The sequence below is a fragment of the Leptidea sinapis genome, chromosome 29 (assembly GCF_905404315.1).
Source record: "Leptidea sinapis chromosome 29, ilLepSina1.1, whole genome shotgun sequence".
In the NCBI taxonomy this organism is placed as follows: domain Eukaryota; kingdom Metazoa; phylum Arthropoda; class Insecta; order Lepidoptera; family Pieridae; genus Leptidea; species Leptidea sinapis.
The window spans coordinates 1,043,772-1,065,082 of NC_066293.1; the positions used below are offsets into that span (position 1 = coordinate 1,043,772).

General features: G+C 35.7%; 1 protein-coding gene across 1 annotated transcript; it reads left to right on the plus strand.

Annotated features, from left to right (window-relative positions):
* Positions 1–577: 577 nt before the first annotated feature.
* LOC126973291 (uncharacterized) lies at positions 578–9,807 on the plus strand. The gene is made up of 3 exons (XM_050820507.1): positions 578–946; positions 7,780–7,938; positions 9,595–9,807. The coding sequence occupies exons 1-3, from the start codon at positions 724–726 to the stop codon at positions 9,696–9,698; spliced, it is 486 nt and encodes a 161-aa protein (XP_050676464.1). The 5' UTR covers positions 578–723; the 3' UTR covers positions 9,699–9,807.
* Positions 9,808–21,311: the final 11,504 nt, after the last annotated feature.

Below are 21,311 nucleotides of genomic sequence, written 5' to 3' on the forward strand. Positions count from 1 at the left end.
TATTCTACAAAGAATACAATGGGTCTGTGATAACTTAAATAAGAAATAATGACAATTATTACGTTTTTACGTAGTTATACTATAAGTACATACTGAACTCAGCGACACAACAGCTAAGAGCAGCTGTCTGTATCTTTCTCGCTCGGCTAAACTCGCCGATGCCGATTTCACCTCAGAGACTGTAAATTAAATTGGTAGACTTGAGACCTGTAGTGCTACTCCGTGCTGAACCCGAGTACCGACTTACTGTGTCATGAATGGATCTCAGCGCGATGCGAGAGTCTATTGTAAAGTTGGGAGCGATCGGTCGTATACCAAGGTCGTCGGGAAGTGGGAACTAATATACACACAAACATCCATACGGCAGAAATCTGTAATGTGACCTTTAAATAAGTAAGGTGAAATTCGACGTAGGCTTTATATCATGCGTATTTATATAATATGGAATCTACACATACGCAAGACATTATTTCAGCAAAAAAACACCTTGTCTCTCAGCCCATAATTTTAAAAAGCACTCACATGTCACATTAAAATCAAAGATCAAAGAATATAACTACTCTCTGTTGAACAACAAATATGTAGCGTTATTACTAAAGTCAACAATATTCATTTAATAATAAATAAAATTATCGTCCCAGAATACCGTCCATATTACGCGCTTGTGACAAAAATGTGAGTTTTAAAGATTCTACGAAATATTTAAGTCCACTCCCAGACACAATGTCGAACTATGCTAAATTAAAAAAATTGGATGAAGAGTCGCTCCAGCAATTAAAAGAAGGAACAGGACCAGTCGACGAGTGCATCTGTTCCATGTTTCATGAGGAGGAACCGAAGAAGAGCTTGGCGACGTTTGTGAAGAAGGCGCTCAGGATGTCTTCCTCGAAAGCCAAAGAAGCATATTTCAAACTACGTCCGGACGATACAAAGACTATGAAAACAGGTTTGGGGTTTTATTATTATTTATTTATCTAAGAATTAACAGAAACATATGTTTGTAGTTATCGCTCGAGTTGAATGCAGTCGGGGCCTGTGGTTAAGAGCGGGAGTATCTCCCCCCGCTGTCCGCACGCCTCGCATGGCACGTCTGCAGTGTAGTGCTGTGCCGTTATCGTGTTTTTTTTTATAGGTACTTCTTTAGGCGCGTTTTGAAAAAATGATAAGAGTGAAATTTTAAGATGCGCGCGCATCACTGTAACACAAAAGTAACAGGTTGAAGTTGAAATAAAATTTCCTGACGTTTGCGTCATTCGTTATTTTTTTTTGTTTCTTCGTGCATTATTAGGACAGGCAAAGGGTTCAAGCCCATACAGCCGTATTCATTATTTAATAATTAATTGTCACAGCCATCTTTGCAAGTTTTTTACAAAATTGTTCTTTCTAAAAACGTGGAATAGCACGAGGACACACACGTACACTTTTTATTATAATAATTACTCATCCGATTCCATCAGGTCCGGTAACAAAAAAAACAACATGTTTTTATTTATGGCCAAGCACGAGAAATGGCGAAAAATGTTTTAGACATGTATGATGAAGAAAGGCATAACAAAAACATAAGATTTAATTATATGGTTAAAATTATGAAAATATTAATATAATAATTTTTAAATTGTAAACTTGAATCATTGTATAAATTTATGGACACACACACTCATGATTATCGTCATAAATTATAATAAGGTCACATCACAATCGCATTCCTGAAGTCGCGCGTAACCTGTATTTAGGTAGACAAATAATTTTTAAAGACCAGAAAATGTTATATAATATCATTATATATAATCATATTATATACAAAAATATATATTATATACAAAAGAAAGATGACCTGTAAAGTAACTGTAAAGAATTATATTATTACTAGCTGACCCGACAACCGGTTTTTTAATAATATGTCAATAATCCATACTAATCTTATATATAAAATGTCGTGTTACCAAACTCCTCCGAAACGGCTAAACCGATTTGTATCAAATTTTGTATGCATATCGGGTAGATCTGAGAATCGGTTAACATCTGTTTTTTATGCCAAAATATTTTTATTGCATTTTTTTAACTATTATATGTCAATACAACGTTTGCTCGGTCAGCTAGTAATATTATAAATGTGAATGTGTGTTTGTTTGTTACGCTTTCACGCCTAAACAACTAAACCGATTTTGATGAAATTTATTACAGAGATAGACAAGAGGTTGTAAAAGGTATAGGCTACCTTTTATCGCGAATAAAAGGCTTGGCAGGGTTGGACTATGGGTGTAAGTTTGTATGAGTGTTCGTCAATATCGAAGATAACACCATGCAAATTTGTATTTAGTCACTTGATAAGAATTAAATGAATATTTTGTTCTAGCATTTTAAAATTTTTTCCCTGTGTGGGATGAAAGTTCTATAGTTGGTAGCTTATCAAAATACAGTGTAAACTCTATATAACGACACTGAAGGGACTGTATATTTTATGGCGTTATAGAGAGTTGTTGTTAAATGAAGAGAAAATCAGAATAGAAAAAGAAAAAGTTTATTTCAGACGAGTGTACATAAAAAATAATCCTATTTGAACGCTATTGCGTATAGTCTGTTATTTTTGTCTGACGTCTTTTGCTACAGCAGTAATTATGTTGTATTTTTTTACTTATTTTATTAATATCTTGCAATATTGAGGCTTCTTGGTGATAAAGGAAGTAAATTTCCAATAATTTAGCTGCTTTCAGAGCTTCTTTAATGCTCGGCGGAGGCTCAGGCTCATTCGTCTCAACTTCTTCATCTCTTTTTTCTTGATCCTCAGTTTTTCTCACTGAATCCAAAACTTATTAGTCTGTGAGTGAATCTGTTGTAAGCAAGCAGTCGTCTACTTCGATGTAGGTTTGAAGATTTAACGTATTACTTGCCGTGTTGACCTATTGAATCCACTCAGTTAATGGAAGTCGTCGTCGCTATCAAACTCAGGTTCTGTTTCCAACTCATCACTCGTAGAATTGGTACAGAGTATAGCTTGATCCAAATCCTTGAATTTAGGTTTCTTTAATTTTTTGGAAGATTTCCCCTCGCCCTCAGCTTGGAGAATTTTTTCTTTGTTTTTCCATATTGTGAACACGGTAGAGCGACTAAATCCAAAGCGTTTGCCAACATCACTTATCTTCTCTCCCGTTTCTATTGCGCGAATCAGTAAAACTTTTTCGTCAATATACAGTGATTTTCTTTTACAAGACATGTTTACAGTTTGAAAGTTTGTGAGCAACTAAGAATATGATAACTTCACTCCTACTTATTAGTCATGGTCAACAACAGTCTACACGTGCAAGCAATCCCAATTTGGAAACAAAATAACGAATTATATTAGAAATATATAATATAAATATATAATATTAAATTAGAAAGTTCGGTATGCATGATGCCGACGGTCGAGTTAATTTCGGGCTAGGATGGTAAAGCGACAAAAGAACGTATACAGCTTGCAGTTTTTACTAATTTGAGCAACTTAAAAGGTACTTTAATATCGACAGAATGAAAACAAATAGGACATCTGTATATTTTGAGCAGTTATTGCAATCATATAATCTCAAGCTTTTATTCAAAGAGCCCACTCGTCTAAGCAGCAATACATGCATAGATAACTTTGCTCATAATATACGTGGCTGCACTAGTTCGGTATATAAACTAGGCATATCTGACCATACTGCGCAGGTTGTCCAGGTTCCAACTAAGAGAAGCGATCTTCTAAGCCACTGGTACATTCATAAACGGCAATTTTCGATTGAAAATATGAATAAATATTATGACTGCCTCAAAAGCTTATCCTTTCAAGAGGTGTACTCTGTAGATGACCCAAATTTGGCATACAATATTTTTTTAGACTTGATATTACTATTCAATAATTTATGTGTCCCTATTATTAAAATAAAAATATCCTCTACAAAACGACATAGATGGCTCTCCAGGGGTATAAGAACTTGCTCTAAAATTAAAAGGAAGCTTTTGTGGACGTCAAGATTAACTAAATGTAAATCAGATATAATTAAATTAAATGTTTATTCCAAAAGATTAAAATCAATTATAAAACTTACACAGAGGTCTCAAAATAACTATATAATAAAAAATTCCTCTAATAAAACAAAAGGCACTTGGAATATAATAAACGGTACCTTGAACAATATCTCTAGAGATGACATAGATGCCATTAGAATTGGATCAAAAATTGTCACTGATCCTCAAATGATAGCGCATGCATTCAACGATTCCTTTATAGATGAAATTAACAACGATTGCAAAAAAAGTGGTTATAATGATAATCCCAAATACATCACTAGACACCATCAACCTAACTCACTTTTTTTAACCCAACATGCTCCTATGACATTCTGGGTGCAATAAAGTCCTTAAAAACACACACATCTAAATACAACAGTAATAAAATATGTCGCTATCATAATATTAAGTTACATTATGAATCAGTGTATCGAATATGGTATATACCCAGATAAAATGAAAATTACGATAATAAAACCTAATTTTAAAAAAGAAGACAAACTTGATATGCTATTTTACAGGCCTATCGCCTTGATTCCAATCTTATAAAAAGTTTTTGAAAACATTATACACAAAAACATGTATTCTTACTTTGAAACATTTAATATTTTGACTAAGGAGCAAGTAGGCTTTAGGAAAAATAAGTCTATCAATGAAGCAATTTATAACTTTTTGGAAACGGTAATGACTAGTTTAGAAAAGAAAAAACGAGTGACAGCAATATTTATGGACATAACCAGAGCTTTTGACTATGTCGCCCATTTAATACTGATCAATAAATTAGAAACGTCTGGCATAAGAAACAATGCTCTTAATTTAATTAAATCATATTTATCTGGTAGACAACAATTAACAGAAATAACTAAAATAAATCTTATAACCAAAATGAAATATTTATCAGATCCCCGGGAAACAACATTTGGCGTGCCCCAAGGCAGTATTCTAGGACCACTGCTTTTTTTTATTTATATAAATGACCTTCCTCAAACTGTTAAGGATCCAATGGTCCTATTTGCAGACGATAGTACTTCCATAATTATTGACAACAATCCATTAACATATGAAAATTACATAAACAATTCGCTTAACGAACTAATAGAGTGGTTAAATTATAATAAACTAAAAATCAATCTAAATAAAACATGCGTGACGAAATTTGCTTACAAAAACACACAATCTTATGGATTAAATATAAATTATGACTGTAAAGCGATTAATGAAGAGAAGTCCACTAAATTCTTGGGCATTTATCTTGACCATAATCTGTCATGGAGAACACACATTGATTATGTCATTAAAAAACTAAATAGGTTCTCATTTGCTCTACATATGCTGAAGAAAGTAGTTGATATGACTGCGGTGTTAGCAGCATATCATGCGTTTGTAGACAGCACTCTGAGATATGGGATACTATTCTGGGGTAATGCTCCAGGGATTTATGAAGTATTCAAAGCTCAAAAGAAATGTGTTAGATCTGTCTGCTCACTAAAAGCAACCGAATCATGTAAACCTCACTTTATTAAATTAAATATTCTTAGAATGCCATCAATATATATTTATGAAGTAGCAGTTATGGTAAAGAATAATATCAATAAATATGTAACCCTAATTTCGAAACGAAACGACAACAAATTACGACCTTTGAAGTCCAGAACAGAGTTGTGTCGAAACAGCATCTTTACAATATTACTTCTGACAATATTAAGCGCGAAAATATATTCTACTTTAAGAAGTCACTCAAATCTTACTGAATAAAAAAAGCATACTACTCATTAAAAGATTTTCTTGACGATAAAACACTAAATAATAAAAATTAAACTTGAAAAATTTAACTCAAAATCATTGTGTAGCTAATGACATTGTATTATAAATTAAAATGAATAAGCTTATGAAATAATAACTATTGTATGATTGATGTTAATCTATGTTTATGTTTGCTTGGGATGTATATCTTTTTTTAGTATAGTACAGTATATTATAATTGTTACAGAAATTAAAACGTGAACTGACTATGTATTCCACTATAAATTTGCATGCCTTATGGGTTAGGATAAGAGTAGCTGTTAATTATAAGTCAACAACATCTTATTATTACCTTATCTTGCAAATAAAGTTGATTTGATTTGATTTCACTTTTTATTACTCAAATGTTGTCGTTTTTGAGTGGGTGTAATGCTATGTAGAGTGTATCATTGTATGGAATATAAGCTAAACCAACTATAGCCAATTAATTTCGATGCTTTAGGAAGTTTGTCCTTAAATCAAGTGATGTTACAGAGTTTACACTGTATATAATAAACCACAGCAGTTTGTAGTGTATTATTTGCAAGTATTTGTAGTATATTAAAAAATTAAAGATGCTACCCAAATTAACTATTGCCGGCGCACGAAGTCGCGGGTAAAAGCTAAATAAGCTGAATCAAGAATTAATTCGTAAAATATGCTCCCTGCCTACATTATAAAATAATGAAATTGTTTCACAGCAGAACTGTCAAACCGTGCATCAATAAATTGTCTCATAGAAAATAAGTCCATACAAAACAAATATATTGAAAATAAAAATAATTAAGGGTCCCAAATCGAAATAAAACTATCCTATCTCTCAAGTTAAACCGCACCATGAATTAATTCCCATTAAATTCCGTTTAGTTTAGGAGTTCACTGGAAACAAAAATCAGAACACTGGATATCTTATATCTTTAAACGAGCAATTCTTGTATATATATAATCTGAATCTCGGAAACGGCTCCAACGATTTTCATAAAATTAAGTATGCAGGGGATTTCGGGGGTGATAAATCGATCTAGCTAGGTTTCGATTTAAAAAAAATGATTTTATCCATGTTTGAATGAGAAACAGCTACAATAACATTAGAATACAAAGGTAAATTTCGCCACTATATACAAGACTATTATAGCTCAGATGGGACATTGGGTGATCCGGAAAGCAGAAGACCCCGGTTCGAATCCAGATGTCCTATTAGTTTTTTTTTTGTTCAAGTTTTGTACATTCTTAAAAATCCGAGCAAGGCTCGGTCGTCCGGATATTATTTATTATATTGAGAACATGATCCTTTAAATGTATTTCTGAGCTCAGCTAAACAATTATTTTTATACCTATTTAAGGTTTCTGTGAAGAAGTTTATGTTGGCATGTTTGCTATTAAAAATTCTTCATGTTCTTTCGGCATAGCAAAAGTAGGATACTTTTATTTATTATAAATAAAAGTTTCTAGCCCACAGTTTCACACGAAGCACAATACAGGTAAACCGTAAAGCTAGGCTTCTTTCGTATCTATTATATCATTTTTTCTTCTCTCTGGTTGTGGGTTATTTCCGTGACCGCATATTTTCCGCGATGTAAAGAAGTGGTTTTTTTGCATTCTCTATAATATGGCAGGGCGGAGAGCAGGAGTTCGGAATGATGGTTTAGGTAAGAACATCTCATGCAAAAATACAAAACTTCAGCCGCACCACGATATGTTTGACATGAACACTTAACTTACTTTAAACTAAAACTTTGTGGAATATGAAATTAACTGCCGGCTGTAGTGTCTTTTGACCTCTGGCGAATGTCTAAGGTTGGTGGTTACGAATCACGCAACGCTCCTGTGATTCCTCCGGTTTTGCAAGAGGATGTGGGCGGCGGTGATCACTTAAGAGCAGGTGACCCGTGCGATGGTTTGTCCTCCTCTTTCGTTAAACACACTCATTATAAATCACAAACAGCACTTAAGAAATTGATATTCCAGGAATTCATTCAGTAAAGGAGGAAGTGAAGAGAGACAAGCCATGCGGTAAATGTGGATGTGACTCAGAGAAGTTCGTGCTGAAGCACACGTACGCCAACATCCGTGTGACGACTCCTGACATCTCCTCCATCTGCCCTTGCTCGTCTGACTGCTTGCCAAGTAAGTGCAGAGTGACATAGCAGATCAGTTTTGTTCTTGGGTTCCAATGATTCACTGGTCACCAATTGGATATACTGTATCGAATATACTGTGATAAAATTTGCTCAATTTAAGCCTACTTTTTAACTTAATCAATGCAGCAATTGTTTTATTTATAGATCGCGATATTATATTTACATATATAACAAATAAGTGAATTCCATACTGTTTACTACGTCACGGCATCGCCTATGTCTATATACGGTTTGATATCCACCAGTATGATGTCATCTTGTTGTTTCAGTCTATGCGACTGTTGCATGTTTTCACACTAGCAATTTTACTGACAGACTGTATAAGACTTGTATCTGCAATTATTATTTTATATTATACTTTTATTGCGCTCCCAATCATATGCAACTTAAAGTTCTGTGATAAGCACAATCGATCTACGATAGGAATTGCTATTTTAAGTGCGACTTATACGCACGAGGCAAAACTGGGGGCTGAAGACGCCCAAGTAGAGGAATCGAACTTACTCCGGAAAAGTACGTACTGCTTTACAATGAGAATAATATATAAAAAAGATATTTGCTAGCCACCAGCCTGTATCTAAATATACAATGAATGATGAAACGTTAGAAATTTATCTTTGCTGCTCTGTTATCAAATCATGCCTGAGTTCTTTTCAGGTCTAAGGCATATTTTCAACTGGGTGGTAGTTGTTATGAATAAGTGATTTACTTAAATGAATGAATGAGGACTGGAATGACCGCCTTCAGACTAGTTAATTAAAAATTTTTATTGTAATCAAATTTAATTTAAAATAAGGAAGGCCGCTGAGTTTCTTGCGTTCATTGTCAGTTTGCGTTTTTTGCCTTATGTCTTGTGTGCTAACTTCATAACATCGTACTAAACAGTGGTCTCATGCCGTTGCCATATGTCAACGTGAGCAGACAGGAAGTTAATAGTGATTTTCATTATTATAACACTAGAAATAAGGGATTGCTTGTAATTAATTCTAGCAGGCTTCATACGATACATAATAGCTTTAATACATTCAGTATACACTTCTATAATAAAGTCCCAGCCACTGGTCAGGTTATTACCTATAAATAAATTTAAATGTTTTATTAAAAAATGGCTCTGTCGTAAATCCTATTACTCCACAGCTGAATATCTAAGGTAATGATCGGACAGCCTAGGACTAGACTATGATTGTGTTATAGGGATATAAATGACTGTACAATATTGTATGTTTTTATTGAAAAGACCGCAAAAAAAAGAATGCTGGCAGTGTTTCTTACGCCGTTTCTTCTCTCACAGAGCGCCATTTGTTTCCGAAGCGGTAGTAGTATCTAGTACATTAGAAATGACATCAAAAAGAATTCTAAATGAATTAATTTTGAGAAAATAAATTTCTTTTATGCCTTTTATTCGTTTATGCGCCCGTTCTTCTCAGGTTGAGACATATTTTTTCGAAAGGTGATTTACAATCCTACTTTGATTTAAAATATCTAGCATTAAATACTTTGATGTATCGCCTTCGACTTTGTTCCTACACATTAAACCTTCGTAGGAATTACTAATACTTCTATTGAACAATCTTCTATATCGAATCCAAATGTGACGGATCATGTTTGTGAATCATAGTTAACTGTCAAAATGTACTTTCAGATAAAGACAAGCTTTCAAACATTAAAGTCATCGTGGAGAGAGCTGATGTGAGTGAAGTCAAGATACAGGATCTCTCGGCGCAGGATCACCAGGATGAGAAGTGAAGTGGACATTAGTTTGAACACATTTCTTGAAGAATTGGTAGAGATTTTGCAGAAAGTTTTTTAATAATTGTATTAAATATGTGGGCTTAATAAAGCGAGTTATAAACCAGTTGTGTTTAATTTCATGTTTCATTAATTAACATCTATAGGGTAGATTAGAAATAGGAGAAATTGTTTAGCTAATGCTTTTCTATAGGAATAATAATTGAAAGTTTGGCGAAAATGAACTTCAACAGTAAATAAAATGCCTTCATTTACGTGAATTTGATATTTTGCGGTAAAAAAGATTTGAAAATTAGCTGACTTTTAAAGTACTATGTTCGTTGGTATTAATACCGGCTGCGCTGCCCGAGTAGAGCCGATATTAATACCGTCTTTGTGTTGCAGAAGAGGGCTATTTGCGCTATTTAAAATCAGAATTTTAAATGCTGCCTCTCAATAATCATGATAATGTTATAAATAAAATAAATAAATAAAATAAAAATATTTTATTTCGGACAGATTATATCATCCATAGCCAATTTTGCATTAAAAAAGGTATACAACATTACTTAATTAGATAACATTAATTAGTAAAAGAAATTTTATATAAATTAGAATTAAAAAGTATAAATTAAAATTACAAATGGAAAATTAAAAATATTAAAAGTAACATTATTATACAAGAAAAAATTTTGGTATGTTTCGGTGGTAATGTTTTACCGTTTTCAATATACAATTTTTACGATTATTATATAATCTCGTCAGAAATCCCGCTCTAGCCCTACGCATTACAGCATAAAAATCGTCAACCCTGTGCATCGCAAACATACCCGACGCGCTACACCTCCATGGCAATTCCAGTAGAGACCGAAACGCATTGTTATATTGCACTCTGAGAGCGTCAAAGGTGGCTTTGGTGTAATTGTACCAGAGCTGAGAGGTGTAGAGTGCCTGGCAGTAGGCTTTGAACAGGGTGACCTTTACTTGTCGGGAACAGCGGGCGAAACGCCTAGCCAGCATATTGCTTTTTGCTGCCAGTGACCTTCTCTGTCTCTCTAGGTCCTCATTATCTTTCATCGTCTCACTTAGTACATGTCCTAGATATTTAAACTTAGTCACATATTGCAGTTCGGAGCCACATAGTTTTATAGGCAGTACATTTTCTGGACCTTTTTTGAATTTAAATATCATAACTTTAGTTTTAGACACATTATACCCATATATATCCCAAAGAGCCTCGGGCCACCGTATAGCACATGCTCCACACTGAGGTGGTCGTGGCCCGGGGACTTGCCACGCTGCATGTCACGCACGCACCGCGCCACCTCGTCAACTGACACGTGTAGCGTGCACGAGTCGCCCGCGCCCGCGTCGCCACCGGGGTGTGACTCATCGGTAGGGCATGCGCCGATTAAGGGGCAGTCTACACGGAATGTATTTACAAATAAGTTTGCTATATCTTTATGGTGGTGTAACCCACCCACCGACACAGGAGTACTACATTTAGGCTTTAATTTATTCGTTTCCTTCCAAAATTTTCCAAAGTCATTATTTCGTCCATTTTAATTTTGTCCTGATTGGATTGGCACCATTTTAATTTTTGCTTAAATGTTTTTCTAGAATTAGCCATTTCTTCATAAATATCTCCATGAGAAGGACGTCCATGCCGATTCCAAATCAGAAATGACTGTCTGGCCCTGGCATGGGACTCCCTCACATGTCGATTCCAGCCCACCACTGTCTTTTTCCTGGTTTTTGTTCCTCCTGTGTAGGTGTCAGTGGCAGCCCTAGTCATACATTCAATCATGCTAGCATATAACGAATCTATATACTGGTGGTGATCACGCATGTTACAACAAGTACCACAACACGGTAAGTTATTATATTTATAGTTATCTAGATATTGACTACATAATTCGGTATATTATATATAGGTATTATTCGGTTATGTATGTACAAAGGCACATTGGCGTAATATATAGAAACTGTGATAATCATAATGTGTTTCAATGACCTCTGACTGACCATTACTTATTTACTATTTAAAGTTTTTGTACCAGCCACAGATTGATGAGAACGGTGTGTATAATGAAGGATTTACACTTGTAAATAAAACCGCACCGATATCGACGTACGTTGAAAATCAACCTTACATCTAAATAAAAGGCATAAAAGGCATTTATTTTCTCAAAATTGATTCCTTTATTTTTTGATGTCATTTCTAATAACTACTAGATAGTACGATACGGTAGTAACCGCTTCGGAAACAAATGGCGCTCTGAGAGAGAAGAAGCGGCGCAAGAAACTCTCCCAGCATTCTTTTTTTTGCGCTCTTTTCAATAAAAATATACAATATTGTACAGTCATTTCTATCGCTATAAAATAATCACAATCTAGTTCCAGGCTGTCCGATAATTTAGATATTCAGCAGTGGACTAATAGGATTTACGACAGAGCCATTTTTTTATAAAACATTTAAATTTATTTGTAGATAATGCCTGAACAGTGGCTGGGACTTTATTATAGAAGTGTATACATTTATCCTTAAAGCTATTTTGTATCTTATGAAGCCTACTAGAATTAGTTACAAGCAATCCCTTATTTATAGTGTTATAATAATGAAAATCACTATTAAGAGCAAGAAGGTGACGATTTTTGTAAACGTATCTTAAATTTTCATAAATGTACTGACAATGAACAGGAATGATATTTATTTCTTTAAATGTTTCTTTGAGAGACTGTCTATAACTAAGCTGATATATAGCACGAATATCAATGTCAGCAGCATGACCCCATAGTAATATACCGTACGTCATGATGCTGTGAAAATAGCTGAAGTACACTAATCTATCGGTCGCAACATTCGAGTACTCTCTAATCTTTCTAACTGCATATGCCGTAGAGCTGAGTCTATCTGCTAGATGGGCAATATGTGGACCCCGCTGAAGCTTTTTATCTAACGTGATACCCAAGAGGACTGTAGTGTCCACAAGCTCCAATCTCTGGTCATTTATAAGTACGTTGGTTACCTCCACTGTGTTTGGTGTAATGAACCGTAAACACTTTGTTTTTTTACTGTTTAAGTGCAGATTATTCGTACGCACTATCTTTGAGAGTGCATTGCTTACCTCGTCATCAATATCCGCACGTCGCTTCACTTTAAAAATAAGTGAAGTATCATCAGCAAACAATGCAATCCCATGGCTATCATCTACCACAAACGGTAGAACGTTAATATATATAAGAAACAAGAAAGGACCGAGAATAGAACCCTGTGAAACACCTATTTCCACAGGCTTACCCGAAGACCGTTTGCCATTTACATCGACTATCTGAACTCTTTCGCTTAAATATGATTTTAACAGATTTAGGGCTCTATTTTTCACTCCATAATGCTTTAGTTTTAGGAGTAAAGTTTCATGGTGGACGCAGTCAAATGCTTTTGACAAATCACAAAAAATGCCCAATGCATCCTGTGACTCTTCCCAGGCGACAAAGATGTGCTCAATGAGTCTAGTACCCGCATGAATTGTTGATAAGCCCCTAGTGAAACCAAACTGATTTTTATTCATTAATTTACAAAAATGCATTTGTAGCTGTTGAAGCAAAAGTTTTTCAAAAATTTTACTAAAAACAGGCAGCACTGAAATAGGTCTGAAATTAGCAGGGTCAAAAGAACTGCCCGATTTAAACAAAGGTATAACTTTGCTGTACTTCATGAGGTCAGGGAACACACCCTCATCTATGCATTCATTAAATATTATTGTTAATTCAGGTGCTATAATGTCAAGTATGTATTTTACAATATTAGTCGAATGGCCCCATAGGTCTTTTGTATTTTTTAGGTTAATTAATTTGATGATTTTTATTATATCGCTACCTGTACATACTTAAATTTCAAATCAGTGGAAGATACTGGTACGTATAATTTTAGCATTTCATATGCTGCTTTTGGTGAAAAGTTAAGGTCGTGATAATCGGGATTTTGGAGAAGTATTTATCAAATTCATTTGCAATTTCTTTTCCGAATTTATAACGCTATTATAATATTTAAACAGACAGAGGTGTTACGGCAATTCGATCTACCAGTTTCATTGTTAATTACACTCCAAGTCTATCTGCAATGAAACGTGTTTTCACTTCATGACAAACTACTTTAAAGAGCTTGGAGTATTTTTTGCATATATTTTAAATATACTATTATTGTAATGTATGTCATAATAAAGGTCATATAAGCGTTTACGACTTTTGTGGATTCCCATTGTTGCCCAATCATTAAAACAATGTTTGTTGTTTACTGTCACCGTGGAGTTAAAATCCTGTCAAATTCCTCACAGAAGGAATTGAAGACTAAGTTATAGCTAAAATTAGCAGTTTCACCACAGTTTAAAAATGGTATCGTATTTACCAAATTACTTCTAAACCTCTCAAGACGGCTACCCGTAACTGCAATAATCGTCACCTTTTTGGTCTGACATTGACCAATCCTGTATTTACTTTTATAAGTTGCCCACTATAGTCGGACTGAAGATTATTCATTATGAGTTTACTAGTAATAGTAACATTTGTAAAAATATTATCCAAACAGGTTGCTGTTGTAGACGTGATTCTAGTAGGTTCCCAAAATACATTGAACAAATTAAAACTTTGAAATAATTTTTTAAGGCTAGTCCAATTGGCCGAATGTTCAAGCAAGTTTATATCAGTCAGTCACGCGCAACGGTCGTGCGCGGTCATGTATTTTATTAGTTAGTACGTGTGTGACAGTATACGTGCCTACCGAAACATTAGTTAAATTTTATTGTTAAAAAAAAAATGACGAGTCTTTGCAGTAGCTGTAAAGTAATAATAAATGAGTTATTAGCTTACATTCAGTGTAAACGGTGCCTTATGGATGAAGTTGGTCTTATTCAAGTTTGTTTATCGGGTTTCAAGGAATCCGATATCGAAAGTGCAAAGTTAGTTCTCCTTGAGGCTACCAAACAGAGGATAACCAGGAAAAGAGAGGGGGATCAAAAGAAGACGCTGAAAGAGATCGTGAGAATCCTTAAGGAAACAGATCCTGAAGATCTGCCCATCTTTGTGGCGAAGGACTTGTACCGACTTCCCCCTGTGACATTTGATCACGTTGATGCCACAGCGTTACTAAAGGATCTGTTGATTTTGAAACAAGACGTGAACACTATTAAAACCAACTACGTGACGTCATCTGATTTGTACGAGTTTAAAACCCAATTTCAATCGAATAATCTAAACGAAAACCAGAAGTTGAGGGTAGACGAAAAATTATCTACGAGGCCGCCGCCGGAGATATCGAAACCGGTCGGAGTTACAACGCCCGCTGCCCCCGCCCCTCCGTCAAGCCGCTACCCCGCCCCGCTGTCACCGCCGCCACCGCCACATCATAGCGCTCGCGAAGGCCGTGTCCGCCAAAACTCCACGGCCGCCGCCTCTGCTACGCTACACAAGGGTGGTAAACAAAAGGATAAAAGGCAAGTTACTCTTATTACTAGTAGCCCCAACTCCGAAAGCCTTACGAGCTTTTTTGACACAGAAGGCGGTTTCAAGACCGTTATTAACAAGAAAAGACACAGGAAAAATAAACCTAAGAACAAGACACTTACTATATCGCAGGGATCTATAAAAAGAGTTGGGACAGCAGTTTTAGCATCGAGCAATATTAAGGTGGCGCCACGACTGTCATACATCTACGCGTCCAGGTTCGATTCCCAAACCACCGACAATAATATTACTGATTTTCTACTAGAAAACAACGTTGAGCCTGTAAGGGTTGAAAAGTTGATTCAATTCAAAAAGTCTGACTTCTCATCGTTCAAAATCACAGTAAATAAGTCGGAAGAAAATACCTTATTGTCAGCTGATATTTGGCCAGTAGGTATAGAGTTCAGGCTATTCCAATTTAGACCTAAACGCTATTACCGCTCGATCGTTTGTTCTGCTAATCAGCCCTCTACACTGATAGGCGTTGAGAATACAGCCGTAAACAAAAATGACTAGTGTAAAAATGATCTCATTCAATTGCCGATCGGTCAAACGTTCCTGCCAGCATATTCGTGATCTATGTAGTGAATATCAGGTTATCGCGATACAGGAGCATTGGCTCCTACCTGATGATCTTGACTTCCTGAATACTATTGATGACAAGTTTGGAGCGTATGGTGTGTCCGCGGTAGATACGACGAGTGGTGTTCTCAAGGGTCGACCCTACGGAGGCGTCGCCATACTATGGAGAAACGATATTTTCCCTACAGTCAACCATATCGACTGTGGTAACCCACGTGTGGCAGCAGTCCGCTTAGAACTCGCGCGTCGCAGTATCATAGTGGTCTCAGTGTACATGCCCACAGAGGCCGCGGACAACCTACCTATGTTTACCGAATGCTTAGGAGTAATTAGTGCAGTGATCGCGTCACATGATGACGTAGAAAGTGTCATATGTCTCGGGGATTTTAATGGTGATGTGTCACATAAAAATAGCTTATTTGGTCGTGAATTAGTTGCCTATTGCGAGGAGGAAGACTGGACTTGTGCGGATGTGAGTACACTAGGTGTTACGTCAGGTACATACACGTACCTCAGCGACGCGCATGGCACGAATAGCTGGATCGACCATGTCGTAGTAACGAATGCTGCCCTGCGCGCGCTCAGGGGCGTGCGTGTACTCAATAATGTATATTGGTCGGATCATTTTCCTTTAGCTGTTGAATTCGATTTTGACGTAATTGTACCAAAAAGTGTTATTTTAAATAAAATACTTGTTAATAAAATTCAATGGGGATATAGGACCTCAGACCAGCAGTGTAATTATACCGAATTATGTAGTCAATATCTAGATAACTATAAATATAATAACTTACCGTGTTGTGGTACTTGTTGTAACATGCGTGATCACCACCAGTATATAGATTCGTTATATGCTAGCATGATTGAATGTATGACTAGGGCTGCCACTGACACCTACACAGGAGGAACAAAAACCAGGAAAAAGACAGTGGTGGGCTGGAATCGACATGTGAGGGAGTCCCATGCCAGGGCCAGACAGTCATTTCTGATTTGGAATCGGCATGGACGTCCTTCTCATGGAGATATTTATGAAGAAATGGCTAATTCTAGAAAAACATTTAAGCAAAAATTAAAATGGTGCCAATCCAATCAGGACAAAATTAAAATGGACGAAATAATGACTTTGGAAAATTTTGGAAGGAAACGAATAAATTAAAGCCTAAATGTAGTACTCCTGTGTCGGTGGGTGGTTTACACCACCATAAAGATATAGCAAACTTATTTGTAAATACATTCCGTGTAGACTGCCCCTTAATCGGCACATGCCCTACCGCTGAGTCACACCCCGGCGGCGACGCGGGCGCGGGCGACTGGTGCACGCTACACGTGTCAGTTGACGAGGTGGCGCGGTGCGTGCGTGACATGCAGCGTGGCAAGTCCCCGGGCCACGACCACCTCAGTGTGGAGCATGTGCTATACGGTGGCCCGAGGCTCTTTGAGATAATGGCTACATTATACAATTCATGTATCGATCATAGCTATCTCCCTGTAAATATGATGAAAACGAATGTAATACCGATCGTTAAAAACAGAGCTGGTGACGTCTCCGACCCTAAAAACTACCGCCCTATTTCTCTCACAACAATATTTTCAAAAATTTTTGAGAGATTGTTAATATCCCACTTAAATTGCAATATCAAATTACACTGCGGTCAGTTTGGTTTTCGTAGCGGTTTATCAACAGACTTAGCCATTTTTGCTTTAAAAAGTACTGTTAACTATTATCTCACTCGGGAAACATCCGTATATGGATGTTTCCTGGATCTGAGCAAAGCATTCGATACTATTAATTACAATATTTTGTGGAATAAACTGCGAGCTACCAAAGTACCTAGCAGGATAGTGGATTTGTTACAGTTTTGGTATACAAACCAAATTAACCAAGTAAAATGGCAAAATGATTTTTCCGATACCTATCGGTTAAATTGCGGCGTTAGGCAGGGTGGTCTGACGTCACCGATTCTATTTAACATCTATGTAAATGAACTGATCGGGGAACTGAGCAGTGCTAGGGCAGGCTGCCAGATTGGAGGCGTCAGCGTTAACAATCTGAGCTACGCTGATGACATGGCTCTGCTCAGTCCCTCGGTCTGCGGCTTGCGTAGCCTTATTGTCATTTGTGAAAAATATGCGGAAAAACATGGATTATTGTATAATGTGTCTAAAACTAAAGTTATGATATTTAAATTCAAAAAAGGTCCAGAAAATGTACTGCCTATAAAACTATGTGGCTCCGAACTGCAATATGTGACTAAGTTTAAATATCTAGGACATGTACTAAGTGAGACGATGAAAGATAATGAGGACCTAGAGAGACAGAGAAGGTCACTGGCAGCAAAAAGCAATATGCTGGCTAGGCGTTTCGCCCGCTGTTCCCGACAAGTAAAGGTCACCCTGTTCAAAGCCTACTGCCAGGCACTCTACACCTCTCAGCTCTGGTACAATTACACCAAAGCCACCTTTGACGCTCTCAGAGTGCAATATAACAATGCGTTTCGGTCTCTACTGGAATTGCCATGGAGGTGTAGCGCGTCGGGTATGTTTGCGATGCACAGGGTTGACGATTTTTATGCTGTAATGCGTAGGGCTAGAGCGGGATTTCTGACGAGATTATATAATAATCGTAAAAATTGTATATTGAAAACGGTAAAACATTACCACCGAAACATACCAAAATTTTTTCTTATATAATAATGTTACTTTTAATATTTTTAATTTTCCATTTCTAATTTTAATTTATACTTTTTAATTCTAATTTATATAAAATTTCTTTTACTAATTATTGTTATCTAATTAAGTAATGTTGTATACCTTTTTTAATGCAAAATTGGCTATGGATGATATAATCTGTCCGAAATAAAATATTTTTTTTTTTTTTTTTTATTTATATTAAAATCTCCACACACTATAATTGACTTGCTGGAGTTACGCAGGCCTAGCTTGGCTAAACCTGCATACGTTGCCACCCCGTACCTCGACGTAGTGCTGATCGAGCACCCATTGTCTTTTAGATTTCTTTAGTTTAACTGTAATATTGTTTAATCAGTCTTGTTCCAATTTACCTGTGAGTAACTAAATAAAGTGCTTTTTAAAAACATAATTCCCGACGCCCGATACATAACTCTGGTTTTGCTAAATTTTGATAGTACCTCCTCCATTCTATGTTGGAACTGTTCCTATGATGCAGTGGGGGGGGGGGGGGGGGGGTATACACTAACAATAAGAAATTGGTCTAGTTCTATACAAGTTATCTCAATTAGTTGTTCTATAGAGAGATTAACAATATGTCTTCTATTTTTACATTTTAATCTATTATTAATAATAATTAGGAAACCTCCATGTATTGCCCTACTTCTACAAAACGAACTGACTACTTTAAATTAGGTAGGCCTCAGATGAATTAATAGCAACTTGAAAAATAGGGTCTCACAATTTGTGTGAGACCTTCTCTTTTTTATTCTAAAATAGGCAGTATTACAAAATATAAATAGATAATAAAATATACGTCTATTTACCATTGGTAGTTTTCACATAAGAGAAACTATAAGCTAGTTACATATAATGAAACAAGAACAATAAGAAGAAACTGCATACACAAGACACAGTAAAATTAAATGGAAATTGTAGTATGACAGGTATTCAGCACTTACGAGAACTCACTCTTATCGAACACCTTGTCAATTATTGAATAGATGGAAACAAGAAACGTATATTGTGCAGTTTGACCTGGTGTAGTTACTGGGCACTTTGATAGCTTTTTGTAATATTAATTTGGCAGAATGTACTCTAGAGAGTAGCAAATTAGAGTAAAAACTGTATCAGCTATTTGACGTCTTATACGTAACGGTAGTTTATGATGCCTAATACATTCAAGCATATAGCCTGTATCATATTGATTACACTTGTGTATATTGTAAGTTTCTTACAAACATTTCGATCCTATAAATGTGAACTTAATATTGAGGATTTCAAACCTGAGAAAAGTGGCAATTAATCAATACCCTTTCTAATAACAAAACTGTTAATAGTTGTGCTCCTCCAAACCTTACCTCTGAAAACGGCATTGTTACTACGGACCCAATAGAGGTATGCGAAATTTTTAACAATTTTCTTGCAAATATAGGGACAAATTTGGCCAACAAAATACCTCAACAGTTTCATAATAGTTTCACATACACACTACCCATAGTTAACCACAACACCAAACATCATAATTTGTCACAATTTACTCCGTGTACTATAAATGAGGTTTCCAAAGTTATAGACAACTTCGATCCCAACACGAGTACAGAACTGGATGGTATAAGTACCAAAGCCATAAAGTGTATCAAAAGTCTTATAATAAATAAATTAACAAAATGTCCAAATCAACTTTTGTCTGAAGGTATCTTTCCGGACAGTCTAAAAGTTGCTAGAGTTACCCCACTATACAAAGCAGGCAATAAATCTAACCCTGAGAAATACCGACCAGTTTCGGTTCTACCAACATTCTCAAAAATTTTAGAAAAAATCATATATAATAGATTAGAGAAATACCTAACTGAGATAAACTTTATATATGATAAACAGTACGATTTCCGGCCAAAATCAAATACAGTTGGTGCCACCATTGATCTAGTAACCACAATAAAAACCAAAATAGATCAGAGGCAAGTGGCAATAGGAGTCTTTATTGATCTCAAAAAGGGTTTTGATATAGTCAGCCATACCCTGCTCCTAGAAAAACTGCAACATATCGGTGTAATAGAAACCGCACACAAAATCCTAGTGTCATACTTAAAAAGTCGGTATCAGATTGTAAAAATTGGAGCTCATCAAATCAAATCCAAGCTGCTGACATGCGGGGTTCCTCAGGGATCCCTTCAAGCACCTTTATTATTCCTGGTGTACGTAAATAACATACATCAAGCAGGTTTGCAGGGCCATCTTATACTTTATGCAGACGATACATGTCTATTTTACTTCGGAAAAAACTTAGAAGAACTAATGGGAAATGCACAAGATGATTTAAATATACTGCAAAAGTGGTTTCAATGTAACCTTTTAACTTTCAATGCCTCTAAAACGTCACATATGATATTTAGTGCTTAAAGTAAAAAACTACTTAACATTCCTAATCTTACCATTAACGTAGAAGTATTGCAAAAGACTTATGAAGAAAAATACCTTGGATTGACACTCAATAAACACTTAACATGGAAATCACACCTAATAAATATAAAAAAAAAAACTTTCATATCTAGTAGGCTCTCTACACAAAATAGTTCGGTGTATTCCAAAACAAGCTCGACTATTGATATATAATGCCCTAGTTGAGCCACACTTACTTTACCTCATTGAAATATGGGGTAATGCAGGCAAGACCAATATAAAACCAATCCAAACCCTACAAAAACGAATAATTTTTTTTTACATAATTATGACTACTTAACTCCTACAGAAACTATTTACAAAGAAACGAAATTATTGAACATTACTCAACTTTACAACTACTACACATGCATACTTATATATAAGATAACTCATAGACTCATTCACTCAAATACA

Bases quoted from the DNA above. Each gene is read 5' to 3' on its own strand.
- LOC126973291 (XM_050820507.1), top strand. From the start codon at position 724: ATGTCGAACTATGCTAAATTAAAAAAATTGGATGAAGAGTCGCTCCAG. The intron at 947-7,779 runs GTTTGGGGTTTT...TTGATATTCCAG, and splicing joins TACAAAGACTATGAAAACAG to GAATTCATTCAGTAAAGGAG. The intron at 7,939-9,594 runs GTAAGTGCAGAG...ATGTACTTTCAG, and splicing joins CTCGTCTGACTGCTTGCCAA to ATAAAGACAAGCTTTCAAAC.